The sequence below is a fragment of the Elephantulus edwardii genome, unplaced genomic scaffold, assembly GCF_000299155.1.
Source record: "Elephantulus edwardii isolate Elephantulus edwardi_28Jun2011 unplaced genomic scaffold, EleEdw1.0 scaffold00009, whole genome shotgun sequence".
NCBI lineage: Eukaryota > Metazoa > Chordata > Mammalia > Macroscelidea > Macroscelididae > Elephantulus > Elephantulus edwardii.
This window is the reverse complement of record NW_006399759.1, coordinates 35,429,996-35,457,887: the sequence shown is the minus strand read 5'-3', so window position 1 is coordinate 35,457,887 and position 27,892 is coordinate 35,429,996. Positions and strand designations below refer to the sequence as shown.

Here is a 27,892-nt window from a genome sequence, read left to right as displayed (position 1 = left end):
CTCACATATTTCACACACATAGCCAGGAGGGACCAGTCCTTGGAGAAGGACATAATACTTGGAAGGGTGGATGGTCAGCCCAGGAGAGAAAGACCCAGATGAGATTAATTGATTCAGTGACTGGGATAATAGGATAAGGTGTGTTGGAGACAATCATTGGCTTAAGATAGGACAGGGTTCAGAGCTATTATACATAGGGTCGCTGTGAGTTGCAGGTGATTTTATGACACATAACGACAACAACATATGAAACTTTTTCTAAGAAGGAAGATTTGGGAAACAAAGTTCTTTTAAACAGAAATTCCCAGGGAAAGATGAAGTATTTGAAAAGAAATGTATTAGAATTTTCCAGAACCAAAGAAAGATATGGCTCCACAGATATTGGAGTAAACCGGAAAAGAAGACCAATAATCCAGGCACAGGGAATAGACCAGTGCTGTAGTCTGGAGTATGCAGGGAAGAAGGCTCTGAGGAAATTCTCTAGGGGTAAAAAATACAAGTAATTTTTATCTGATATATTTGATTTTGAGGTGATTGTTGTTGTTGTTGTTATGTGTCATTGAGTGGAGTATGACTCATAGTAACCTTATGAGTAAAAGATCTCAACCCTTTTCTATCCTCTGGTATCCTCACACTTCCTAACACACTAAAGCCCATTGCAAGAGTCACCGAGTCAATCCACGTGGTTGAAGGTCTTCCTCTCCTTCACTGACTCTCTACCCTTCTATCAATATCATGTTCCTCTCCAAGGAATAGCCCCTCCTAGCAACATGCCTCCAAAAAGCCCTCCGGCTGCACTCTCTCCAAGACATGTGTGTTCGTTCTCTTGGCCATCCATGGAATGTTCACTGCTCTTCTCCAACACCACAGCTCAAAGGTGTCAATTCATCTTCTGTCATCCTTCTTCATTGTCCAGCTCTCAGACGCATAGCAAGTGATTGGAAAGACTATGGCCTGAATCAGACACACTGTAGTCCTCAAACTGACATCATTATTCCTCAGTAATTTGTTGAGGTTCCTAAATGCATATTTTCCCAGTGCAATACATCTCCTTATTTCCTTATCGCTGGTACCAAGGGTGTTTATTGTGGATCCAAGCAAAATGAAGCCGTTGACAGTTTCAGTCTCCTCTCCATCCATCACGATGTTGCCTATTGGTTCAGTGGTCAGAATCTTTGTTTTCTTGACAATGAGATACAGTCTATACTGAAAGCTGTATTCCTTGATCTTCTGCAACAGGTGTTTCAAGTCCTCCTCACTTTCAGAAGGCAAAGTTGTGTCATCTGCATAACGCAGGTTATTGATGAGTCTCCCTATAATCCTTATGCTGCATTCCTCTTCGTAGAGCCCAGCTTCTTGAATAATTTGCTCAGCATACAGATTGAGTAGGTTTGGAGAGAGAATACAGCCCTGTAGCACTTCCTTCTCAATTTTAAGCCATGCAGTGCTGCTCTCCTGCTGTTCTGTTCTAACAACAGCCTCCAGGTATAGGTCCTGCATGAACACAATTAAGTGTTCTCGGACTCCCATTCTTCTCAATGTCAGCCACAGTTATGATGCACACAGTCAAATGCCTATGCACAGACAGTAAAAGACAAGTAGACGTTCTTCTGATTGCTTAAACAAGAGGTTTCCAGCCCACAGCTGATTGCTAACAAAATCATAATGGACAGTCAGCTTATATTTGATTGTTAAAAAATAAAAAACACCCAAGCAGTTTACATCCAACTTTCAAGTAAATCAAAACAACTTACCCTTCAGAATCCAACTGCTCCAAGCTAGAGACTCAAGCAGGACCCAACCAGCTTGTAAGTACAAAGCCCTACCCACCAGGTCCTGATTGCTGAAACAAGAGGCTTCCAGCCCATAGCTGATTGTTAACAAAATCACAATGGCAAATTTGATTGTGAAGAAGATATATTAAATAGGGATTTCCTTATTTATTTACTTACTTGTTTATTTGTAGTTTTGTTTTTTTTTTTGTAGTTTTGAATAAACAGACACATAGAAACTTGGGAAGACTGAGAAGGTGGGAATATAATTCACAGTATAAATCAGTGTCAATCCATCTCATCCAAAGTCTTCCTCTCTTCGCTGTCCCTCCACCCTTCCAAGCATGATGTCCTTCTCCAAGGAGTCGTCCCTCTGGTGACATATCCAAAGTATGTGAGATGGAGCTTTAAAATCCTTGCCTCCAATGAGCAAACCGGCTTGAGCTTCTCAAGGACAGATCTATTTGTTCTCTTGACAGTTCATGGGATGTTCAGTACTCTTCTCCAGCACCACAACTCAAAGGTGTCGATTCTTCTTTTGTCATCCTTAGTCATTGTCCACTCCCTGATGCATAGCAAGTAATTGCAAAGACCATGGCCTGGATTAGGTGCACCTTAGTGTCTAGACTGACATAATTGCTCTTTAGAACTCTGGAAATCCTTGCCTGTGGATTTTTCGCAGTGGAACTCATCTTTTGGTTTCCTGACTGCTGGTGCCATGAGTGTTGATCGTGGATGCAAGCAAGATTAAATCATCAACAACTTCAATCCTTTCTCCATCTATCATTATACTACCTATTGGCCTGGTGGTAAGGATCTTTGTTTTCTTGATATTGATATGCAATCCATAATGAAAGCTGCAGTTTTTTACCTTCTGCAGCAAACACTTCAAGTCCTCCTCAGTTTTAGTGAGCAAAGTTGTGTCATCTGCATAACACAGTTTGTTGATGAGTCTTCCTCCAATCCTGATGCTATATTCTTCTTCATAAAGTACAGCCTCTCGAATGAGCTGTTCCACATATAGATTTAAAAAACATAGGCACAGAGTACATTCCTGGTTGTTAATGGTCCATTACGGAGTCAGCACCTGACCTGGTATTCACAGCTGATACTGAGTTTTTCCTACAATTCTTTACACAAATGTAATCAATGTGATTCTTGTGTAGTCCATCAGGTGAGGTTCATGTGTATAGACTTTGGATTGGCATGGGCCACTATGAATCAGACAATCATATGATCAGCTGTGCTAGGAATGAAAAAGAAAGGAAAAATGAAGTTGCATTCATCGTAAAAAAGACCACTTATAGATTCATCCTGAAGTACAATGCAGTGAGAAAGTTAATAAGTGAGCTTAAATTTTAAAAATTAAGAAATGGAAGTATGGATATAATCTTTCAAAATACAGAGGTGAAATATCTGAAGACTAGAAATTGTGTGACTCTCAGATTTTTTTAGAATTTAGGAGGCTGTTAGGATTAGGATAAACAATAATTGTTTTGGTTTTCCAGCATCATTTGTTGAGGAGGTTGTCATTTCCTCGTTTCATTGGTTTTGTTTCCTTGTTGAATACCAGTTGGCCATAAGTAGATAGGTGAATTTTTGGGCTCTCAGTTCTGTTTCATTAGTTCCATTAGGTGCCTGTCATCATACATTACCATCCTGTTTTAGTTATTACATCTGTGTTGAAGCTGAAACAGGATCCACATCTCACACCGTACACAAAAATCAACTCAAGGTGGATCAAAGATCTGGAAATAAAGTTCTGGAAATAAAGTAAAAAAGCATAAAAATCATAAGAGGAAAAAAATAGGACCAAACTTAGAAGACCTAGCCTATGGCTTAGTGGTAGGGAATTGCACGGTCAATGCAAATATGTGATTGGAATCCACCAGTTTCTCTGTGGGAGAAGGATAGGAAGTCTCCTCTGGTGTGAAAACCCACAAGAGAGTCAGCTATGGATTGGTTCAGACTCAGTAGTACCCAACAACAATTTGATTTGGTCCTTCAGTGGCAGCTACTTGATATCATTAATGTCTTTCATAAAAACATCACGTCAAGAACTCATACTACCACCATGTTTTTCCTTTCTAGGACTGAGAATTGGAGTTTCCTGAAAGACTATGATTCAATGGTAAAAGACAAAACATATTTTGGGAAGAAATACTTACATTTTTAATATTTAGCCATTCTTTCCAGCATTTGTCTATGTCAGTTGAGAACATAGTCCTGTGCTAGATGCTAAGGTATACAGAGATGAATAAAATGCAGCCTCGTTTCAAGAAACTCAGGCGCTCGTGCAAAAAAAAAAAATTAATATAGAGTATGTAGAAAGTCTTTTTCTCATTGCTTCTTGATTCTATTAAGAGGAATGAACCAGAAATTACAAGTATCTGCTATTGAAATTGTCCCCCACACAAGGATATCTGCTAATATACAGATGTGTGTGTGTGTAAGTGCCCAATACAGAGAATGAGTTTGAGTAACAGTAGTTTGTGAACTAATTCCTTGCCACTGAAACATCAAGGAAGCTCTGGTGGCTTAGTGGTAAAGAATTTTGCTGCCAACTCAAAGGTCTATGATTTGAATCCACCAGCTGCTCTGCAGGAGGAAGATAGGCAATCTCCTCCCACATCATTTACTGTCTCTAAAAACCCACTGGAGGATCAGCTATGGATCTGTTAGTTCCAACTCAATAGTACACAAGAAAGATAACAGTATCATCAGAGAAGCTCTGGTGGCCTAGTTCACAGGGAGCTGTGCTGATATCCCAAAGGACACACTTCTCTGGCAGTTCAAATCCACCAGTTTCTCCTTGAGAGAAGATGAGCAATCTCCTCCCATGCAATGTTTGTTATTGTGTACTATCAAGTTGGAACCTACCCATAGCTGACCTTCCAGTGGGTTTTCAGAGGCAGTAAATATAGCACAGAAGAAGGTTTTTGATCCTCCTACAGAGCAGCTGGTGGATTCGAACCACATGTCTTTGGGATTGCAGCAGTTTCTTACAACTAACCCACCAGAGCTTCCTAGAAAATGCTGGAGGGTCAGCTCTGAATCAGTTCTGACACAACAGCAATGAGTCGAGAATATCATCCACTTCACCCCACACTACATGTTGCCACCAATCATCTGCCTAAACTGCCAAGTTAGCCAAAGTCAACTACCTAAAATCCTTAAATAAAAAGCTCTTTGGATAAAAGCTGAATATTTTCAACATGGCTTACAATGCTTCCTGTGATCTGACTCAGCCTACTTCTCCAGCTTCTTTGTTCACCTCTCACTCCCACTGATCAATGTTCTTTCATTTGTCCATGCTCAGCTTGAAATGCCTTCCTCTTCTGTCTGATGAATTCCTATTCATCCTTAAGACCATCTCCAAGTGCATCCTCCCGTGAGAAATCTCACCTTCCCAGGCAGGTCTGATCATATTATAACTTTGTTTGATTCCCCAGTATCATCTATCTTCTCTTGTAACATATACCTAAAATGACTCAGTGTTTGATTTCACTACATTATGAGGTCCTTAGGAGAAAGGAAAATGGTGGAAACATCACTATGCTCTGTCCCCATCATTTAGTATAATAGCTAGCACTCTGTTCATGTTGAATGAATGAATGAGAGTGAACCGAGTTGTGCAAAGAATGATCTAAAACCAATCTAGAAAATTGTTGTTGTTGTTATGCGGCATTGAGTTGCCCATGACAGGTAGCGACTCTATGTACAGCTGCTCTGAACCCTGCCCTGAGTTAAACGCACTAATTCTGACACACCAACACCCATTGCCTCAGTTACAATATCAGTCCGTATCATCTAGGTCTTCCTCTCCTGCACTGTAAGTCCACCCTTTCAAGCATGATGTCCTTCTCCAAGGATTGGTCTCCCTTGGCCACATGCCCAGAGTATGTGAGACAGCGCTTCAAAATCCTAGCCTCCAAGAAGAAACTTGTTTTCACCCTCTCTAAGACAAACCTCTTTGCTTTCTTGGCAGTCCAAGACACGTTCAAGACTCTTCTCGAGCACCACAATTGAAAGGCTCAATTCTTCTTCTATCATCTTTAGTCACTGTCCAGCTCTCTGACGCATAACAAGTAATTGTGAAGACCATGGCCTGGATTAGGCGCACCTTAGTCTTTAGAGTGACATCCTTGCTTTTCAGTACTCTGGAGAGGCCCCTGACAACAGGCTTTCCCAGTGCAATTTGTCTTTTGATTTCCAGACTGCTGGTGCTAAGAGAGAAAATAGATGTTGCAAAAAGTCCAAAGAGCTTTAATGTCTGCCTTGCTGGACTTGCTGGGCTTCCTAGGGTAGGAAGTATAGTTCCTGAAGCCTGAAATTCTATACTAAGCACTTTCCAGCCTTCAGCTGGACTTGTGTTCTAGCAACATGACTACTGACACCCAACATCTCACCCAAACAATAGTGCCCTTTCAACTTGGGCTTTCCCAGGTGAACGCTGGGTTCTAATTACTTGACCATGGCCATGTCACATGACCCAGGGTATATAAAGTAAATAAGGGCAGACACAGCTGAGGATTTCTTTCCACTGATCAGATTATTATTGCATACACGTTCACACATCTCTCAGTATTAAGAGTTGTAACTTGAACTCAATTAAGTGTTGTTGCCTAGATACATCTACCACACATCAAAAGGCATGTGCACTAATACTCAGAGCAGTGCTATGCAAATTGTCAAAACTGGTGTGAAGCATAACTAGTGAAATGTTTGTGCAATGCATTCAGCATCTGGCAATGAGAGTGAGTGAACTGTGAAACTTACAAACCTACCTCTGAGAGAGAGAAGCCAGACAGCATGTGACTCCACTCACAGAAACTTCACCACCAGGCAAGGCTAATCCGTGTGTAAGAGGTCAAGCTGAGGTGGCTGCGGGGGTGTGGAGGTCTCCAGGTGGCTGAGTGTATTCTATTTCTTGATCCAGGTGGTGGTTACACAGCATACTCGCTTTATAAAAATTTATTGAGGCGTACAGTAGTGATTTGAGAACTTTTCTGCATGTATGCTATACTGCAAGTAAAATATTACTAACAGAGAAAAACAAGACAAATTTAGCACATTCTTCCCACCTGTGAAGGCTTTTGAAGGCCTTCAGCGGGCAATATGGCCACTGACACCCAACATCTCACCCACACAATAGTGCTGTCCTGTTTAGGTCTTAGGTCCTGGGGACAGATGAAAGATTAAGACAGGGTGCCTTAGGGGGCCACACAGCCTTTGGGTGAGGGCAATGGATAACTGAATCATTAGAGGTCACACGTTGTTGTTGTTAATTGCCTTCAAGTCGGATCAGGACTCATAGCTACCCTATGAACAAAAGGCCTGAAGCCCCTCTACTACTATCAACACTTATCAAAGTTCATAGATATAGTAAAGGTCAAGGTTAAATTCTAGAGAACAGGAGCCCCAGAGATGAGAAGGAGTAATTGTAATTAAGGACTAGGGATTGTGACATTCATCTAGGGGGTCACAGACCAGCATTAGGTTTGAAGCCTCAGGACACCATGTCACACAAAGAGGAAGTCTCTCTGCTCTGTGTCCTTGACTCCTGCTGGGCCCTCGGGTGGCATACAGGGACTCTTCTGTTTTCCATATGACATGTGACCAGAACTGTCCTCCTCAGGGTAATAAGAAGGAGCACCCGATGTTGCCGGAGTACGTGCCTCTCTTCTCAGACACGGTCCCCAACTCCATGAACCAGGTTGTGGGCAGCAGAATGGACACACCTCTGGGGAAAATGCTCATAAACATGGACTACTTCTTTGTGGAAGGCGTTCGGAAGAAGAAGCTTGAAGAGGAGCTGCAGCCCATCTAGGACCTGAGGTGGGTGTGGAAGGCCCTGAGATGACTTAGTCCACGGCCTGGCCCAAGGAAAACACTGCATGTGGGCTGGCACTTTCGTCATTTCTCAGCTACCCACTAGCCTTCCAAGAGGCTTCACTGGCTCCTTATTACATATGAAGAGTCACTTACTCAGGGCCACGTAATCTATAACGGTGGAAATTCAAGTCTATCCTGCTCCTTATAGGCAAAGATAGTGAAACTTCCTCTCACAAATGTTGGGCATTTTGTCAGGAAGAGCTATTTTCCTGGAAACAGATATCACTCTAGGAAAGAGATGAGCATCAATGGGATGGATCGACCAGTAACTGTAACAATGAGCTCAAGTACATCAGAGATGAAGAGGATGGCGCAGCATAGGACAGGGTTCAGGTCTATTGTGTGTAAGGTCACTATGAGCCACACTCAACTTGATAGCACCTGAAAACAGCAAGTTCTGAAGGCTGGAAGTTTAAAAGTTTAAAGTTCGCTCAATTGACTCTTGCTGGGCTAGATATCAAGGTCTCAGTTGGGCTGCATTCTATTACTTGTGTCTCCTTTCCTACAAGAGACAGATTCTATCCTACCTCCCTTGTTCTTTATAAGGACCCTTGTGAGCACCCTTTATTAGGGAGCTCTGATGGCCTAATGGGTAAGGAGTTGCATTAACAACCCTAAAGTAAGTGGTTTGAATCCAACAACTGCTGTGAGAGAATGATGGGCAATCTCCTCCATGTGATGTCCAGGCTTTGAAAACCTGCTGAAGGGTTAGAGGGGGCAGTGGAGCTGGCTCCCCTCACCTACTTTGGGCTGCGACCGGAGTGAGATGCAAATGTTTGCTGTGTTGGGGACAAAAAAAAAAAACAAAAAACAAAAAAAAAAACACCAAAAACAAGCACAACAATGCACAAATGCAAACTTATTTTCTCATTATCTTCTCACCATGACTCAAGGAGGTAAAGGGGAGCAAATACTTTATTTATTTCACATGAGCTTAAAAGGGAGGGTGAGGTTTAAAAAGAAACCTCAGAGTTCTCAAGGCAAGTAAGAAGTCCAGCCATGCACTGAGCCCAGGTCTTTGAGTTTAAATGCCAGTGTCTTTCTGCACAATAGCAGTCACAGCCTCCTGAAGATGAAGGAAAATAGGAGAAGCTGAAAAGACTACTTGATCTTTGACATCTACTTGGGCTTCATTTGGTTGTACAGCTGATATTAAATCTCACCATCATTTATATCAATATCAATATAAATAATATAACTATTAATATAAATCTAAATAATAGAACTAGAAATATAAATCTATTTCATCCTCTCAGCAACCTCACAAGATAGGAGGTATTGTCATTTCTGATAGAGGAAGAAATTGAAGCACAGAGAGATTAAGTATCTTCCCCAGTGTCTCACAGCTTGTCAGTGATGGAGCCAGGCTGAACCTCAGCACTTTGTTCAGCTCTAGAGTCTATAGGGAGCTTTGGTGGCCTAGTGGATTGAGAGTTGAGAGGCCACAGCAAAGATAGACAATTCGAATCCACCAACTGTTTTCATGGAAGAAATATAGACAGTCTCCTTCCATGCAATGTATAGCCTCCAAGAACTCACTGGAGGGTCAGCACTGAGTCAATTCTGAATCAACAGCAATGAGTTAATTTGTTGTATCCTGTCTATATGCTTAAGCCCACAACTACATGTTCTGTTATAGTTATGTACTGCTGTGTTGACTGCTACTTATAGTGACTCTATGAACAACTCCTCTGAACCTTGCTCTTATCCTGTGCCATCCTCACCAGCTCATTGTTACAAGCCGGTGACACTCCATCTCAGACTCCCTTAACAGCTGATAAGTTGACTTGCAAATTTTGTACATTAAAGAATCCTTGAGGAAACTGGAATTGATTTTCCTAGAGTCCAGAATCCTCCTTTCCCAAGAAAAGCTCATCCATGTTCTCAGAAGCTACACAGGACACAGTATTTCCCCACAATATAAACACCATCCTCTTCATGGTCACATCCTTGGCCAACACAACCCCAGACATGAGAAGGTGATGAGACCAACCAGGCCTGATTTTGGCAACAGGTGAGAGACGTGGAGAGCACAGCAGGGCACAGCCATTTGTGTTTCAATCCAGAGGAGTTTGAGGTAAAATCTGGGCCCCCCATGTCTGGGATCAAATGTCGGGGAAAGTCAGACCCAGTAAAATCAGCCCATCATAGCAGCCTCACTTGAAAGTCAAGTGCATGCTTTCTGCAATGAGTGTTGTTATTATTGTGTACCATCAAATTAGAACATACAGCTGACCTGCCGGTGGATTATCAGAGGCAGTAAATTACACGGGAAGAGATCGCCCATCTCTCTCCTACAGAGTAGCTGGTAGATTTGAACCACATCCTTTTGATTTAGTAGCACAGTTTCTTACCACTAAGCCACTCGAGCTCCCTCTGGGATAGGTGGATGGATACAAAGGTAGTTTCTGGTGGCTCTGTGGGAACGGATGTGTGTGTGCTTCTGTTAGGAACTTGTTCTTGTCTTTAAGGCCAGAAAAGGTAGGGAAACCAAAACTTAAACCCAAAAGAGTTATATCCATTTGTGGAGAAAATGAAAGAAAAAAAGTCTTCTGGGAACTCCAGGAGATAAGTTAAAGTTGGATGCAGATGGCAGAGTCTGTGCAGGCAGGCAGGCAGGAGGATAGGAAGACCTAGAGACCAGAGCCAAGTCGATCATGTCCTATTAATGAACTGCTTACAGACAAGCAAACGCTTTTCATACAGACTCTATGCTTCACATATTTCACAGGGAGTATCTCTTGTGTTCCCCTTTTAGGAGATGAGGAAACTAACTCAAAAGTTTCATCCAAATTCAAAATTCGATCCAGATCACACAGCTAGTAATACTGACAGGGCTCTTCAGAGCGCTGCATCCCTGTGAATACCCTGGCTTGCTGGGGCTTTCACAGGCTACAGGCATCCACTAGGGTAAAGCCATAAAATAACCCAGCACATTGGTTTTTTCATCACAGGCAGGCTTGACTCCAGACGTTAGCCTGGGCCCAGCTAAACTCCATGTGTCTCTCATCTTCCTGGACCAACAGCTACTTGGGTGTGTCTTCGTCTCCTGGCCCATCACCAAAGCATAAGCTCCAAGCTAAAGTACGCTGGCACATTGAAGACTTTTGAAAAAAAATCACACATGCTGATATTGTGTTCACCAAAATTAGTCACATGGGCAAACACAGCCTTATTTGGCTAAAAAAAAAAAATTTCCTCCACAGCAGAAGGGGTCAAAGGATAAATGCTTGCTGAGTCATAATCCAAGCTATCATACAGAGGCTCTGACCAATTCCACAAATAGCTTCGGGCGTGTTTATCTGTGCAAATGCTTCAAACAAATACGTAAAGTTTAGACTTTACTTCTGAGTGCAGATCAACCGCAAGGACTCTATCTGATCCAGACTTCTTACATGCCCTTCTAGAAACAGGGTCCTACTTCTGTTTTACGGCCCCAGCATGACTTTGCCCATGTCTGAGCCTGGACCTGCCAGAATGCATTCACCATCTTCTTTTCACAAGGAAGGTTGGCTGCAACTCGTGTACTAGATGCAATAGTTGTGCCTGTGGTATTCACAGAGTTCAGAGGAAAACCCCCAGGGCTGAGCAGCTCACAGAAGGGAGTCCTTCTGCAAAAAGCGGCAATCTTGAGGAAAGTGCAGAAAAGATGGGTAGAGGGAGGCCAGGTAGAGGAGACAGAGCCAAGAAAGACTCAAAGGCAAGGAAGGAGGATCACTCAGGCACAGAGCCCTTTGGCAGAACCTCTTTTTTTATATATATAGTTTAATATATTTTAATAGCAAACTTACAGAACAGCACAGAAGCCAAACAACAATAAAAATATGTACTTGCATGTAGGACAGCTCAGAAAAGTATAGTGAGTGGATGGAATCTACTGTTTCATAAAAACGCTGCAAACATTGTTTAGTTGCCATCAATGAGAAATTTACTTGTTTTAAAAAATTCAAATGCTGACGTTATCTAGAAAATTTAACAGGGTTATATATAAACAGAACATTTTACTTTTACTTGCAATTATGCTTTATGTCCCTACATTTATATTCAAAATTCATGCACAAATGAAAATGAAAAACCTGCCAATAACTGGTTCCTGCCCCCTAATTCTCCATTCACCATCAAATACTTAGGTACCATTTGACCTCTTTGTTCTTGGTGGTGTTATGTGCTGTCAAGTCGCCTGTGACTCATAGTGACCCTATGTACAACAACCCTAAACCCTACTTTTGTGCCAATCTCACTATCTCCGACACACCGCCTCATAGAGGGTCTTCCTCTCCTGCGCTATCCCTCCACCCTCCCAAGCATGACATCCCTCTCTAAGGACTGGTCCCTCCTTGCAACATGTCCAAAGTATGTCAGATGAAGCTTCAGAATCCTTGCCTCCAAGGAGCAGCCTGGTTTAATACTCTCCAGGAGAAACCTGTTCGTTCTCTTAACAGTCCATGGTATATTCAATACTCTTCTCCAGCACCACAGCTCAAAGGCATCAGTTCTCCTTCTATCATCCCTAGTCACTGTCCAGCTCTCTAAAGCATAGCAAGTGATTGCAAAGTTCATGGCTTGTATCAGGCACACCTTAGTCTCCAGACTGACATCGTGGCTCTTCAGTACTTGGGAGAAGTCTCTGACAGCAGACTTTCCCATCACAATACATCTTTTAATTTCCTAGCCAAGCAAATTGAAGCTGTCAACAATCTCAGTGTCTTCACCATCTATCATGATGCTGCCAATCAGCCCAGTGGTTAAAATCTTCATTTTCTTTATATTGAGCTTCAATCATATTGAAGGCTGCAGTCCCTGACTTTCTGCAGCAAGTGCTTCAGGTCCTCCTCAGTTTCAGCAAGCAGGGTTGTGTCATCTTCATAACGCAGATTGTTGATTAGTCTTCCTCCAATCCTGACCCCACATTTCTCCTCATAGAGCCCAGCCTCCCGGATAACCTGTTCTGCATATAGGTTGAAAAGGTATGGAGACAGGACACATCCCTGGCATACGCCCTTCCTAATTTTGAACCATGCAGTGTTTCCTTGCTCTGTTCTGACGACTACCTCCTCGTTGTTGTTGTTGTTGTTATGTGCCATCGAGTCATTTGCGACTCATAGCGACCCTATGTACAACAGCCCTAAACCCTGCTCTATCCTGTGCCAATTGCATTGCCTCTGACACACCCATACCGATTACCCCAGTCACCGAATCAATCCACCTCATAGAGGGTCTTCCCCTCCTGCGCTGTCCCTCTACCCTCCCAAGCATGATGGCCCTCTCCAAGGACCTGTCCCTCCTTACAACATGTCCAAAGTATGTCAGACGAAGCCCCAGAATCCCTGCCTCCAAAGAGCAGCCTGGCTTAACCCTCTCCAGGATGAATCTGTTTGTTTTCTTGGCAGTCCATGGTATATTCAATGCTCTTCTCCAGCACCACAGCTCAAAGGCATCAATTCTCCTTCTATCCTCCCTAGTCATTGTCCAACTCTCTGATGCATAACAAGTGATTACAAAGACCATGGCCTGTATCAAGTGCACCTTAGTCTCCAGAGACACACCATTGCTCTTCAGTATTTTAGAGAGGTCTCTAACAGCAGACTTTCCCATCGCAATATGTTTGGGGGAAATAATTATCCACCATTCAGGAAACACCACTAACAAGAAGAAATATTTTTTTTAAAGAATAGAATGTTTCCCATCATAGTGGATTCTTAAGCACTTCCACCACATATATGATGTGCTGCTTGGATGTCTTTTGGTATAATTGTTACATGTTTGGAATGGATAGCAAGCATACAGGTTGATGTCTTCAAAAAGGACAACCAGATAGGCCTCACTTCCTCTTGCAGAACGCCAATAACTGTTCTCTGAAAGCACAGATCTGTTTTGAAGTCTTGAGCAATTTCTCGCACCAGATGCTGGAAGGGAAGTTTTCAAATCAGAAGTTGGATGGATCTCTGATAATGTCTAATTTGACAACGTGCCCCACAACGACATGTTTTCTTCACCTCTCCGGTAGAGGGCGTCCTCCTGTGAGCGGCTTTGGTCGCCAGCTGCTTCCTGGGCGCTTTCCCACTGGCTGATCTGCTGGCAGTCAGCTGTGTGTACAAGTCATGGTGTAAAGACCTCTTCACTTACCCTCCTCCGTAGGCTTGGGAGAGTGGCCAGGCAGAACCTCTGTCTTCACTCTCTCACTGCTAGCCTGTCTGGCTGCACTCCCTGGAACCATCACCATCCCTAGGAGACCCCTCTCCTAAGTAGCCAGCCCTACCTCCTCTCCCTGTCACATCTGCCTGCTTTCAAGAGAATGCTTCCTTCTCATCTACATGTGTTGACAACATCAACTTGGAGGGATGTCTGCCCTTGAAGGGCCAGCCGCAAGCCCCATGCCTTGTCTGAGACAGAGCAAAGGTGACTGAGTGGGTCAGGAGGTAGGCAAATGGGCACCAAATGCACAGGAGCAGGACCAGTGCACACAAAGGGACCTTACAAATCAAGACATAGGGCCATTCCAGAGCCCAGGGCCTGGGAAGCAGCTGGGTCCCAGGGAAGGGCCTGAGATTTAATGTCAAAGAGGCAGCAGGAAGGCTGGAAGCATTGTCTCTCCACATTCAAGGCTGCTCATCTGAATTCTCCTGCTTCAATCTTTCTGTGGCAATCTCTACTCTGGTTTCTCTGGTCCTGTGATAAAAATGACCACTATCCACAGTCCAAATAGGTAAGATGAGATCGAAACAATATACTGGGCTAGAAATAAGTGCTCCAAATTGGTGCGAAGATGGGAGAGGGGCATAAAAGCTAGATGCAGGGTCAAATATGGGACAACTTGAACATCAAAATGCATGACAGTGATGGACTGCACTTGTCACCACCACACATTCACACAGAGAGAGGGCGCAGGGGGAAGAGGGAGAGCGAGCTGTGCTTTAGGAGTAAACTCAATTCCCATATATATTATTATATAATAATAGCTGTAAGGAAATTGTGAGTTCATATTGACAATTTTAAAACATTAAGCAGGAGATGGAAAGATTTTCTCTATTGGAGAATAAGGGGTTGGAGTGGGAGAAATTGTAAAAACCAGAAAATCACCATTTTGTAATACATTAGTAATACCCGATATAGGCAAAACTCAATAAAGGACACCATTGTGGATCAACTTGTGTTCTCTCAAAGTGTATCTTGAAATGTTAATGTTGGATGTTATTAATTTGGAAATGGGGTTTCCTTCATTTAATTAATAATATCATAGCAATGTAGGGAGTATCCTAAACCAAATCACTTCTGCGTTCTAGAAAGAGTAGAGCAGAGGCTGGATAGAGCACAAATAGGAAGAAAGAAGCCGTGTGAAGGTGTTTGAGGAACGAAGAACACAGGCTCCAGAAGCTGAAAGAGACAAGAATCTTCCGCTAGAGCTAAAAGAACACTCTCTCAGCATCCCTGTCTTCATTTTAGACTGAGAGCTACTAAACTGTGAGAAAAGACATTTCTCTTTTTAAAAGCCACCCATTTCTGCTATTTCCTTTATAGCAGTAAGAAACTAAGATATTAAACTATGGCGTTAAAGATTCTAAGAGAATCTTCTACTCAACTCACTCATTGGTGTTGAGTAATTTCTTATCACTAAGCCACCAGAGCTCTCCTGAAATAACCTCATCAGATAGGTTTATTGTCCTTGTTTCAAAGATGAACTAGAGTCATAAGGATATTAAGGGCTTTTTCAAGTGTCCCAGCCTTGAAGATCAATGCTTGGAGGATAGCTGAGGTCCCCTGGACACCTGAGTCACACACATTCACATCAAAGTCTTTGTACACAGTAGCCAGTGCAGAGCAGGCACGGTTTGCTGTTGTTGTTGTGCACTGTTGAGTCGGAACCCACCCATAGCTGCCCATCCTGCAGGTTTTCAGAAACAGCAAATCACACGAGAGGAGAGTGTCCATCCTTCTCCCACAGAGCATCTGGTGGATTCAAACCACGTGCCTTTGGAATAGTAGCACAGTTTCTTACCACTAGGTTACCAGAGCAGGCACTGGAGTCAGGTAGAAACCTTCCTCCTATAAACCTTCCTCCCCTAGGTGACATTCACACCAGAGAATTCTGTTTGTTACAAGAGTCCATGTTGCATTCACACTAGAGGAGTGCTCCCTGGGTGGTCATGGGAGCACTGATGTCTCATAAGGGTCCCTCCAGCCAGGCAATGAGCATCCCAGAGCGCAGGGCAGGCTGAGCCACAGTCTTCTCCAAGGCTGGGCCTAGGGCTCCAGTGCCTGACCATACACTAAAATAGATAGATTTCAAGACAGTTGCAGAAAAGGGTGAGGGAGAGCCTCTTAAAGATACGTCACAATCACATGGCAGGACCAGGGACTTCCAACCAGGACAACCTTGAGTGTAAACAACGTCCTTTAACAAAGGAGAAATCACCGATGCACAATGCCTCAGTAGAACATAGATGCGCGTGTAGTTGTCATCTCGACAGGGCCTTTGACACCTGTAGCAGAGTTCTTTGCTTCCCTGTTTTCTTTTCCCTAAGAGCAATGATTGTCCACTGATTCCCACTCCAGTCTCCCCAGGACAGAGAGCAACATGATTGCACTGCACAGGTGAACATGGGGACAGGATGCAGCCCTATCACAATGTCTGAGAACTAGTGAGTTTGCCAGAGCTACGAGAGACTGTCATCTGTCGAGGTTCTCTTTTCAGATAAAACCTGCTTTGATGGCAGTGGGTTTGGTCTCTGTGGAATGCCTAAGACTCAACCCAAACCATACTGGGAGCAGTAGGCACTCTTCCCTGTGCTTCGTTGTCTACCACATTGTATCTGCTCCGCCCAAGACCAGCACTCTCCCCTCCACCGTTGCCTGCAGGAGGAAGTCCAGAACTGGTGTAGTCACAGGGAGGCAGGCTGCTAACTCCAAGGATGTACCTCTCTGACAGTCCCAGTCCACCAGTGACTGCGGGAGAAAGATGGTTATTATCCTCCGGTGTGACTTACAGCCTCAAAAACCTGCTGGAGAGTCAGCTCCGAGTCAGATCCAATTTGATTGACATGAGTTTGAGTTTGACAATAAGACCTTAGAGCACAATCTGCCCCAGGATCTGATCAGCAGAGGCTTCAATTACTAAACAGGCTTTTAGGTTAGTAAGAGTCAGGGATGGAGTAGGCAGAGGTGATGACCCCACAGATACAGTCACTGAGCTGGCAGGCTATTCCTGGAAGGTTTGCCAGCTCTCTGCTCTTTGCCAGACTCCCTGTGCCTTCTTCCATCCTCAGTGCCAGCCCTCAGTCTTGCAACTCAGAAAGCCCCTCACTTCTGCTTCCAATGTCCCTGGCCATCTCTATCATGCTGCACCATGTTTCCATGTGAGCCCTGGGAACCCTGGCAGTGGCAGGGCTCTTTAAAGTTCTGAGGCAAGTATAATGAGAGACCAGAGCTGAGCATGCAGGGACTTTGGACCAAACTCCAACTGTCCAGGCTGTGCCTTGGTCTACTGACATCCAGTTTTAACCTTAAACCTATCAGAGCTCCAAGAGTTTACATTTGACCTTCATAGCTCTGATAGCCTAGTGGTAAGAAACTGTGCTGCAATCCCAAAGGCACATGGTTTGAATCCACAAGTTGTTCTGTGGGAGAAAGATGGGCAATCTCCTCCCGTGAGATTTACTGCCTGTGCTCGAAGGTCCGCTATGGGTCAGTTCCAACTTGACAGCACACAATAACAATACAATATTTTCAAGTACCCCTTTGTCATTATTGTTAGGTACCTTTGAATTCCCTCTGGCTTATGGCGACCCTGGTACAGCAGAATAAAAGCAACCCAGTGCTGAGCCATCCTCAGTCTCCACTGTGCTTCACCCATGTTAAAGCAACTCCGGCAATTCATCTCATTGAGGGTCTTCCTCTCTCACCAACCTTCTTCTTTTTCAAATATGATGTTTTTCTCCAGGGACCGGCCCCTCTTGAGAGCGTGCCTGAAGCAGATGGGACAAAGTCTTGTCTTCTTTGCCTCCGAAGAGCGTTCTGATTACATGTCTTCTGAGATGGATTTGCTTGAGGTTTTTGCATGAGTGGTATATGCAATGTTCTGTTCCAACACCACAATCCAAAGGCATCAATTCTCCTTAATTTTCCTTTTTCATTGTGCAACTTTCACCTGCATATGAAGCAAACAAAAGTGTCAGACTCATTGGTGTCGAGTTGGAACTAGACTCAGCCAACCTTCCAGTGGATTTTCAGTCTGTAAGTTGCACTGGAGAAGAGAGCCCATCTTTTTCCCACAGAGAGGCTGATGGATTAGAGCTGCCAGAGAGGTGCTGTCTTTGGGTAAACAGTCCAGCTCTGTAAGAGCTCGGCCACATGCATGTGTATGGGGTAATTGAAAACACCGTGATTTAGGTTAGGTGAACCCTAGCCCTCATAGTCACATCCTTGCTCTTCAGCCCTTCAAAAGGATCAGCCGGTAAAGAACAGAAACTACTGCCTTTCATTCAACGTCCCCCAAGCCTACTACTGCACACATTAGGGACCTGGCTGCTGGAAAGCTAAAGGCCTAGATGCTTTGCCAACAAGCACGCTGGGTATGACTACTCCCTCCACCTTGGGTTTCCTGTGTGGTGCAAAGGTGCAACCTCAGGACCCCTTTGGAAGCACAGCAATTCAAGTGGCTGCTGGAGCTGACGTTGGGTTAGTGCCTAGTTTTGAGAACATTAAGCAGAGTAAAGGCAGCTTCCTGGTGGCTTTCCTGGGCATGGCTGGAATGGACTGGGTTTGAAGCTGCAGTGATAGTGTTTGAGAATGCTGTGTTGGGGAGGGAGGCAGGTCAGGGAAGCTGTTCCTGGATGCTCATCCTAAGACTGCCTCCTCAACCTTTCTAGTGATCCAATGTTGTTGTTAGGTGCTGTCGAGTTGAGCACGACTCATAGCAACACTATGGACAAAAGATCTGAACCCTGTTCTATTCTGCGCCATCCTCACACTTCCTGATACACAGGATCCCATTGCCACAGTCACCATGTCAATCCACCTGGTTGAGAGTCTTTCATTCCTTCGCTGACCCTCCACCCTTCCCAACATCATGTCCTTCTCCAGGGAATAGCCCCTCCTAGCAACATACCCAAAGTATGTGAGGCAAAGCATCATTATTCTTGCCTCCAAAAAGCACTCAGGCTGCACCCTCTCCATGACATCACTGTTTGTTCTCTTTACCTTCCATGGGATGTTCAGTGCTCTTCTACAACACCACAGCTCAAAGGCATCAATTCTTTTCCTGTCATCCTTATTCATTGTCTAGGTCTCAAATGCATAGCAAGTAATCAGAAAGACCATGGCCTGAATCAGATGCACCTTAGTCCTCAAACTGACATCACTACTCCTCAATAATTTGGAAAGGTCTCTAACTGCCAATTTTTCCAGTGCAATGCTACTCCTTATTTCCTGACTACTCTTACCAAGGGTGTTACTTGTGGATCCAAGCAAGATGAAGCTGTTGACAGTCTTAATCTCCTCTCCATCGAAAACAAAAACTCATTGCTGTCAAGTCTGAACTTATAGCTGACCTTCCATTGAGTTTCCAAGGCTATAAATCATTTATCCCAACTTTCACCCTCAGAGAAGCTGATGATTCAGACCATCAGAGGGGTGTAGTCTCTGCATTAGCAGGGCAATGCTCTGTGGACTACATGACCAGAGCTCTCAGTACTGCCTCAGACCTTGTAATACTCCAGCTGAACACAGAGGATGATTCTAAGGTCTGTGATTGAACCAAATTGATACACTCTTCTTAGTAGGGACCTTCCTGATCCTTCAAAGTTCTGATGTCTCCCTGGGCCCTGTCTGCATTATTAATTCAGGACTCATTTAGACTTTATCACAACAAACAAATTTCCAAGCATGTCATCTTGGACTCAAAGAAGAGTATTGGGGTCATTTTAGTTCCCAGGGGTAGTGGTAAAAGTTAGGATAACCTTCTCCTGAGTGACTTTAATTTTTATAAGATGATGACAGCACTATCTTTGGGTCAACCAACTATGAAAAAGGAAATCCTGCATTTAGCTACTTAGCTGTCTTCAGAGATTAGTTTCACTTTAAATCAATGTCAGGTTGTATTATTTCAAACTCACTGCTGCCCATTATGCACTTAGCAAAAGTTAGGCTAAGATGATCAATATTTATGAAAGATTTCCCACGTACTGGAGCCCGTGAGTCTGCACCTCGACACTACATCTGAATCTGGACATCTTGTTAAAAGAACGATTCTGATTCAGTATATGTATATATGTTTTTGTTGTTGTTATTATTAGGTGCTGTCAAGTCACTTGTGACTCATAGTGACCCTATGTACAAGAGCCTTAAACCCTGCTCTGTCCTGTACCGACCTTACTGTCTCTGATCCACCTACCCCCATTGCCCCAGTGACTGAGTCAATCCCTACCTGTAAGTATGTTTATGCATATGTACTTGTATGCGTGTCTATGCATTTGCTCACATCTATATAGCTGCTGCTGCTGAGTCAATTCTGACTCGTAGCCACCCTGGAGGACAGAGTAGAAATCCCCATGGGGTCTCAAGCCTGTAAATCTTTACAGAAACAGACTGTCACATCTTTCTACTAGGGACTTGTGGGTTCTAGCGGCTTTGCAGCACAATACTTACCTCACTTCACCACTAGGACTCCTACACACATATACGCACAAGCTCTGGTAGCTTAGTTGTAAGGAGCTATGATGCCAACCCAAAGGCACACGGTTCGAATCCACCAGCTGCTCTGTGGGAAAAAGATGGGCACTCTCCTCCAGTATGATTTACCACCAATGAAAACCTGCTAGAGGGTCAGCTCTGAGTCAGATCCAACCCAGCGATACACAACAACAATATGTATACAAGCATGTTAGAAGCTGTCAAGTTGGCTCTAACTCACGACTACCCTGTGAACAACAGAACCAGACACTGGCTAATCCCATCCCATCGTCATAACTGGAGATGTACTTGAGTCTGTTGTTGCTGCCACTGTGTCAATATGTCTTGAAATATGTGTGTATATCTGGGGGCGGGGGTGTTGCACACGCACGGTCACTATCTATGTGTACGTGTGTGCTGTGTGAGATGTGTGTGTCCTAGTTCTGTCTCCTGAGTACATTGGAAGCAGTGACATCACAAAAGCAAGAAACACATGTTGTGCCCTGAGGGTGCAATGTTTAAGTGCTAGACTGCTCACAGAAAGGTTGGCATTCAGAGCCATCAATTCTCCAAGGGAGAAAAGATCCAGTGGTCTGTTCTGATGAAGACCACCGCCTAGGAAATCCTATGAGACAGTTGTACTCTGTGATATTTGATCCTTATGCAAATCACCTTGGCGTCAACTAATGACATTCAAGGGCATGGGATTACTTACCTGGCAGGAGAGATATCAAGGTCATGAAGGTGGTTTTCCTAGGGTAAGCCTCGTCTGTTGCATTCCAGATGTGCTGAACCCTGTGATATCCCCAATGTGGGAAATGTGACTGCCTAATTTATGGTTAGAGAGACTTTGCTTTTCCCTGAAAAGAAGTAAAAGAAAAAAAGATACAGGAATGACTGCCTCATTTTTCTCTCTCAGAGTGGCTTGTAGGTTTAAACTTTCAATTCACTCACTACACATTGCCTGAATCTATTCCAGCGAGTATTCAAAGGCTGGAAATGACAGCGGAGGAGATTGTACATCTTTCTCCTACAGAGCAGCTGGTGGCTTTGAGCCTCCTGCCTTTGTCAGTGCAGCTCCATATCCACTAGGCCACTTGGGTCATCATGACTCTATAAGATAGAGATAGTGGTATAATTGCTTCCATGTACTCATAATTAGAAGGGAGGCCATGGTCTAGTGAAGGCTGGATGAGGGCACAGGAAGAAATCGGAGGAGGAGATTATGGGGGCTGGGGAGCACAGGAAAGTCTCTGGAGATCAGAAACTGTGTGCTTGAGTGCCTAGTACCCCAAACTTCAGGACTGAGACATTTATAGACATCTCAGAACAAGTTACGGGAGATTTTGGTGTTACATTTTTGCGGTCCCCCCCTCCATTTGTTTTTATAAACAGGATCTATGTTGGTGTTGATTGTTGATCCAAGCAAGAGGAAAGAATCCACAACTTCAATCTTTTCTCCATCTATCATGATGTTGCCTATTGGCCCAGTGGTGAAGATATTTGTTTTCTTAATGTTGAGATTGTAATTCAAACCGAAGGCTATCGTCCTTGATTTTCTGCAGCAAGAGTTTCAAGTCCTCCTCACTTGGTCGTGTCATTGTAAGCTGTTGATGAGTCTTCCTCTGATTCTGATGCTACATTCCTCTTCATAGAGTCCAGTTTCACAAATTATTTGCTCAGCATTCAGATTGAATTGGTATAGAGAAAGGATATATCTCGGACACACACCCTGATTTTAAAACATGCAGTGTTCCTTGCTCTGTTCAGACAACAGCTTTTTGATCTAGGCATAGATTTGGCATGAGCACAATTAAGTGTTCTGGGATTCCTAATCTTCCCAGTGTTAGCCATAATTTGTTATGATGCTTGATACCAGCAGATCAGGAGGTCAGGAGATGTATTCTGCTATTAGGGATCTCTCCAAAATACTAATGAGCACTGATGTCCATTTAAACACTAAAGTACAGACCAAGGCCATGGTCTTTTCAGTCACTTGCTATACATCTGAGAGCTGAATAATAAATAAGGATGACAGAAGAATCTATGCCTTTGAGTCATGGTGTTGGAGAAGAGTGTTGACCATCTTAAGGAATGCCAAAAGAACAAACAGATTGCAGTCAGATTGCTCATTGGTGGCAAAGATGGTGAAGCTTCATTTCTCATACTTTGGAAATGTTTCTAGGAAAGGCTGTTTCTTGGAAAAGGACATCATAATTAGAAAAGTTGAGGGTCAGCGAAAGAGAAAAGACCCCCAAATGAGATGGATTGGCACCATCACTGTAGCAATGGGCTCAATGTGTCAGAGATGATGAGGATGGCTCAGGATGGAACAGGATTCAGATAGGCTGTTCATAGAGTCACTACAAATTGTACTTGATGGCACCTAACAACAAAACAAAATGCATGAGGAGCTCTGGTGGTCTGGTGGATAAGGAGCTGCACTGCCAACCCAAAGGTGGCTGGTTCAAATCTACTTGCTCCTTGGAAGAAAATGGGGAATTTCCTCTTCTGGGATGTGTAGCCTTTGAAATCTCACTGGAGGGTCAGCTATGTGTAGGTTTGGACTTGATGATAGTGAGTTTGAGGTTTTTGCATGGCCCTGGTGGCAAAGCGGTTAAACATTTTGCTGCTAATCCAAACCGTCAGAGATTGGAACTCCATCATTCTGTGGAAGAAAGATATGGCAGCTTGCTCCCCTAAACGCTGCAGCCTTAAAAGTTGTACTGCCCTAAAGAATAGCCTGTAGGAGTAATTTATTCAGTGACTAATGTTTTGTCGTTTTTATATACTGTATGTATGAGATTTCAGAAACTAGAAAATTCATCACTTTCTGCTTCTCTCAAGAGGATCACATTCACGTTATTTTCTTTAATCAAAAGAATTGTATTTCATCTCCCTTAGAAAGAACATTTACTCTTGAGGCTATAAGGCATTCAGGTCTAAAGAACAAATCCTACAGGCTTTGGGTTTTTTAAAGCCTGTTGTTTGGCATTTGTTTGTTTACTTTGGCTTTTCAAGCTTCCATGTGATCAAGTTCTCCTCAACCTTCCTTCTCCCAGTGTGTGCAGTGTACAGTGTGCACAATGTACAGTGGATACAGTGAGGAGACTATGCATAATTCAAGTTGGAATCTCTGAAATACTTGTTGAGAAAAATAAACAAACGATAAACCACGTTTCAGAGCAAAAACTCCCGTAAAAAGAATTCCCTTGTGAGCGAGTGAAAGTGCCCCTCTGACGACCTGGGACATGCAAGGTTGTCTGGATAGCACCTAAAGGGTAAGACCCCTTGATCTCAGAAAAGGCAATCAATCAGCAGGCACAGAGGGTTGAGAACAGCCGGGGCGGGGGCTCTCCCGGGTCTGGGCGGGACCGGGAGGGGCGGGGAGATCCCATGCCGGGGAGGGGATATCCTGTGCCTGGGCGGGGCTACTTTATACTGGGAGAGAGGGCTATTTCATTCAGGGGCGGGGCTAACTAGGGCCGGGGTGGGGCGGGCTATCTGGAGAGAAGCAATGAGGATGGAGCTATCTAAGGTTGGGGCGGGGCTATCTGGATAGAGGCGGGGAGGGGAGGGCGATGCCGGGTCTGTGGGCGGAGCTAACCTAGGGCTAGGCGGGGTGAGCATGGGGCTGGGCACCCGCGAAAAGGCGGAAGAACTGGGTGGTGCCTAGAGGTTAAGCGAGAAGTAACCCTCTTTCGCCCCTCCGCTGAGCCCCCACCCCCGACCTCCCCGGCTCCCGGGTGGCGCCATGGAGACCTGGCTGCTGTGGTTTTGCAACTGGAGCACGCTGGTGGTGTGCGCGGCGCTCAAGCTGCCACAGATCTCCGCCCTGCTGAGGGCGCGCAGCGCGCGGGGCATCAGCCTCCCGAGTTTACTTCTGGAGCTGGCAGGGTAAGGCCGAGCTGGCCGAGGCTCCTGCCCTTCCTCTCGTGCCTCTCGGCCCGGAAGGTGCGGGCAGCCCCGGAGAGCATCGAGGGTCTAATAGGACGGGCCTGGGAGTGGATCCTTGAGCCGCCGTTTGGCCAAAGGCCGGTCAAGGGTTAATTTACGAAACACAGCCCCTGCGGGCTGCAGTTAGCATTTTTCCGGAATTGACCTTTCGCCCTTTGACGTTCACCAAGCCTCTTATGGTCCTGAGAGAGCGTGCCCATTTTATAAATGGAGTGACTGAGGCCTCGGGAAATCAACACTGGTCTCCCCGAGACACTGCCCCCATTCGTTTTTATTGAGCTATTTTCTTGAGAGAGTAGCAATTCGAATATCTCTTGGGCTTTTTCGTCAGTAGAATGAGTTTGAACTATGTTTTTTAAAGGACCTGACTTTAAAACGTTTATGTTTTCTTTGGATTCAGAGAATGGAGAAATTATTTGAGAGCATTTAGGGGGAAATGAAGTGGCTATTGAAAGGTGGACAGGGGTCAGACAGGGAGCAGAAGCTAAGAATAAGGACTGAGTTTGTTTATCAGAAACTCAAATGGAGTCTACTGAAAATGAGTCGAATGGAAAGTCTACTGAAAATGACTCAAATTAGTTGGAACATCTAGTTGGCATCCAGGCCTTTGCTCTCTGGCAAGTGCTTTCTTTGTTCTTCCGCAGCTCAGTCCTCTTGGTTATCACCCCAGCGTGTTCTTGACAGCATTCCCTAAGGGGCAGCCGGGTTGACTAGACACAGGGATCCAAGGAGAGGGAGGGGAAAGCAAGAGGCAAGGGGGAGAAATAGAAGAGCTGGGACTGAGCCCCACCCAGGGCTAAGGTGAGAGTGAGAGACTGCTCAGTCCTGGATCCCCACACCCAGAGGGGGCCCACCCTGCCTGGCATCTGGCCTCCCAAAGGCTGGGGGAAGTCTTTCCAGAAAGACTCTGCAGATAAGAGGGTATGTATGTAAATAATCCTTTAGGTTTTCTGGAGGACCCCTGGCATTCTCCGAGGGAGAGGCTTGGTGACTGGATGGGGAAGCTGCAGTGTATTTCAGGTTGAAGCAACTCTTAGGTTGGTAAGGAAGGGAGGAGTTAGGGGGTAGGGGCTTGGGAAATGCAGGGAGAGGGGCCTGTTGGTAAGTCCTTGAGCTGAGAAAGATGAGCTTGGCAGTGAGCATGAATAGAACAGAAGTCTACAGAGTCAGGGGACCTGCTACTTTATACACCATCCCAGTCCTAGACCCAGTCAGCTCCACTGCTCACAACCCCCCCATGTTTGCTCCATTACTTTAAAAATGCAAACCAAGGGACAAAGAGGAAAGATCATAGTTTAAATCTATCTAACAGCTTATCCTGGCAAAAAGGGAAAAACAAATAACATCTGCTGGAAACAGATGGATGGTCTCCTCCTAATTGTTTGGGAGACCCATGGAGGGGTTGCTGTGAGTCGGACAGGACTGGACAGCAGTGTATTGCCACCCCAGCGAGCCTGTGTCGGGGTCTTGCCTCACATGCACGTGGAAAAAGCAGGTATCCACCCGCCTCTCAGGCTCTGCTCCAGGGTCCAGCTGGGCACAGATGCCTGCAAATGAGGTAGGTTGGATTAAGCTCAAGCTCCAATGGCAGCTTTTCCACAAAGCCCCGTTCAAAGTGGTCAGAATTTCACTTCATTGAACAGCATTTTATCTGTACCTCTGGCACCAGCTTATCCTAACTGATACTATTTTGTGAGCACTTTCTTTATGTTCTGCCTTGTGTATTATGTGCATTATCCTGTTAATCTTCACAACCACCCAGGGAGGGTGGAGTAATTTGCCTGAATTCATAGGCAGGGCTGTGGCTTCTCCAGGATCTTTGGTCTTTTGAATCTTCCTCCTCCTCCTCCCACTTCCCACATTCACTGGTTTTGTTGCCTTCTGGTCTCATCTCACAGCACATGAGTAGTGAGAAAGGACTGGCAGTACTCTGCTCCCTCCCTGTCTCTCCTCTCCAGCCTTCCCAGCTGAGGGGCAGTTGAGATTGGGCCCTGTGGGGAGAAGTGGAAGTTCAGGCTTGAACACAGTGCACGTTTGACTGTCCCTTTGGGCCATGCCTGCCCAGGTGGGGCAGCCAGAGTTAGAGAAGAAAGAGCTCTGAGAGTGTTTACCATCATATATTACTACTACCCATTGCCAGTCCAGCTGAACCCACCTATACCTAACTCTCCCGTGGGTATTCTGAGGCTGTAACTAACACAGGAGGAGACTGCCCTTCTTTCTCCCACAGAGCAGCTGGTGGCTTTGAACCTCCTGCCTGTGGTTTGGCAGGGCAATGGAGCTTCCTCAAGTAGCAGGGCTCTGCCAGTCCCGCAAAAGTCAGTAACACATGTCACGCATGACCCTGTTTCTGTCTTTATTTGAGCCAACTCTAAGAACAATTTTTGAGAGAATTGGGTCAATGTAAGAATATGATCTATATCTTAATCAATCCTAGGTGATGATTCTGGACTTTGTTGTGACAGTGGCATTGATAAGATGTTTCAATTTTATAGCTCCATCCTGGAGTGATTAGGTGAAATGGCATGCCCAGGGTGTGCGTTTTAAAATGTTTGCTACCATACAACAAAACCTTTATTAACATTTTTAATAGGCTCAGCTGTTACTGAAACTGGTAATTCTAAACTTGAATTGGGATAAAAGGCTATAGGACAAAGTAATGCCTTCTTTGGGTACTTTGAACCTAAGACTGAAGAGTAATGAACAGCCACCCCTCAGATGAAGAACAAAGTTGCAGAGATCTTTCTGGATATTGTAATTAGGAAGAGTGTGGCCATCTCCCAGATTAGCTGCTGTTGGTCAGGTGGGATGCCCTCCTTGTCCCGCATCTTCGCTTGGCTCCACCTCCACAATGATGGTCTTGCCAGATAGGGTCTTTACAAAGATTTGCATTTTGACCTATTGGGGATGTGTGAAATAATGTAAACCACGTCAGACAGTCTCTCAGAAGGAAGGACGCTCATCAGCTTCTGAACCCAGGATGTACTTTAAGAAGAAAATGTTAGCTATTAACACTGCTGGTTGTCAGGTGCTGCAGAATTGACTGTGACCCGGCAACCCTGTGCCAGATGTGAACCTTGCCCTGTCCTGCACCACTGCCTTGAGTTTGTTTCTTCACTTCTTGAATGGTTGTCTTCTGTGGGCCCCATTTTCCGTACATGGCCTAGAGAATGTGAAGACCAGTATAGATAACTGAGATGATCAGTTAAAGCTCTTTCCCGAGATGCGCATTCCTTTCCTGAAAGTCCAGTGACTTTATTATTAATTGTATTGGCCTCGTGGAAAGAAGCTGCGCTGCAATCTTGAATGCAGGCAGTTAGAAGCCACCAGATGCTACACCGAAAAAAGATGGACAATCTCCTCCTGTGTGATTAACAGCCTCTGAAAATCCACCAGAGGGTCAGCTATGGATTGGTTCCTACTCGATGATTCACAACAATAATAATAATAATAATAATAATAAGGAGGAGGAGGAAGAAGAGGAAGAGGAAGAGGAGGAGGAGAAGGAGAAGAGAAGAAGAAGAAGAAGAAGAAGAAGAAGAAGAAGAAGAAGAAGAAGAAGAAGAAGAAGAAGAAGAAGAAGAAGAAGAAGAAGAAGAAGA

At 44.6% G+C, this 27,892-nt stretch overlaps 2 protein-coding genes across 2 annotated transcripts in view; both read left to right on the top strand.

Annotated features, from left to right (window-relative positions):
* The window catches only part of LOC102875980 (chromosome unknown open reading frame, human C2orf50), a 15,517-nt gene extending 7,915 nt beyond the window's left edge, over positions 1–7,602 (top strand). The window contains exons 2-3 of the mRNA XM_006880678.1: positions 3,864–3,903; positions 7,411–7,602. Of these exons, the coding sequence (XP_006880740.1) occupies positions 3,864–3,903; positions 7,411–7,602 (232 nt within the window). The remainder of the gene's footprint in view (positions 1–3,863; positions 3,904–7,410) is intronic.
* Positions 7,603–24,087: 16,485 nt separating this feature from the next.
* Positions 24,088–27,892, top strand: part of PQLC3 (PQ loop repeat containing 3) — a 21,562-nt gene continuing 17,757 nt past the window's right edge. Inside the window, exon 1 of the mRNA XM_006880677.1 lies at positions 24,088–24,230. Within this exon, the coding sequence (XP_006880739.1) occupies positions 24,088–24,230 (143 nt within the window). The remainder of the gene's footprint in view (positions 24,231–27,892) is intronic.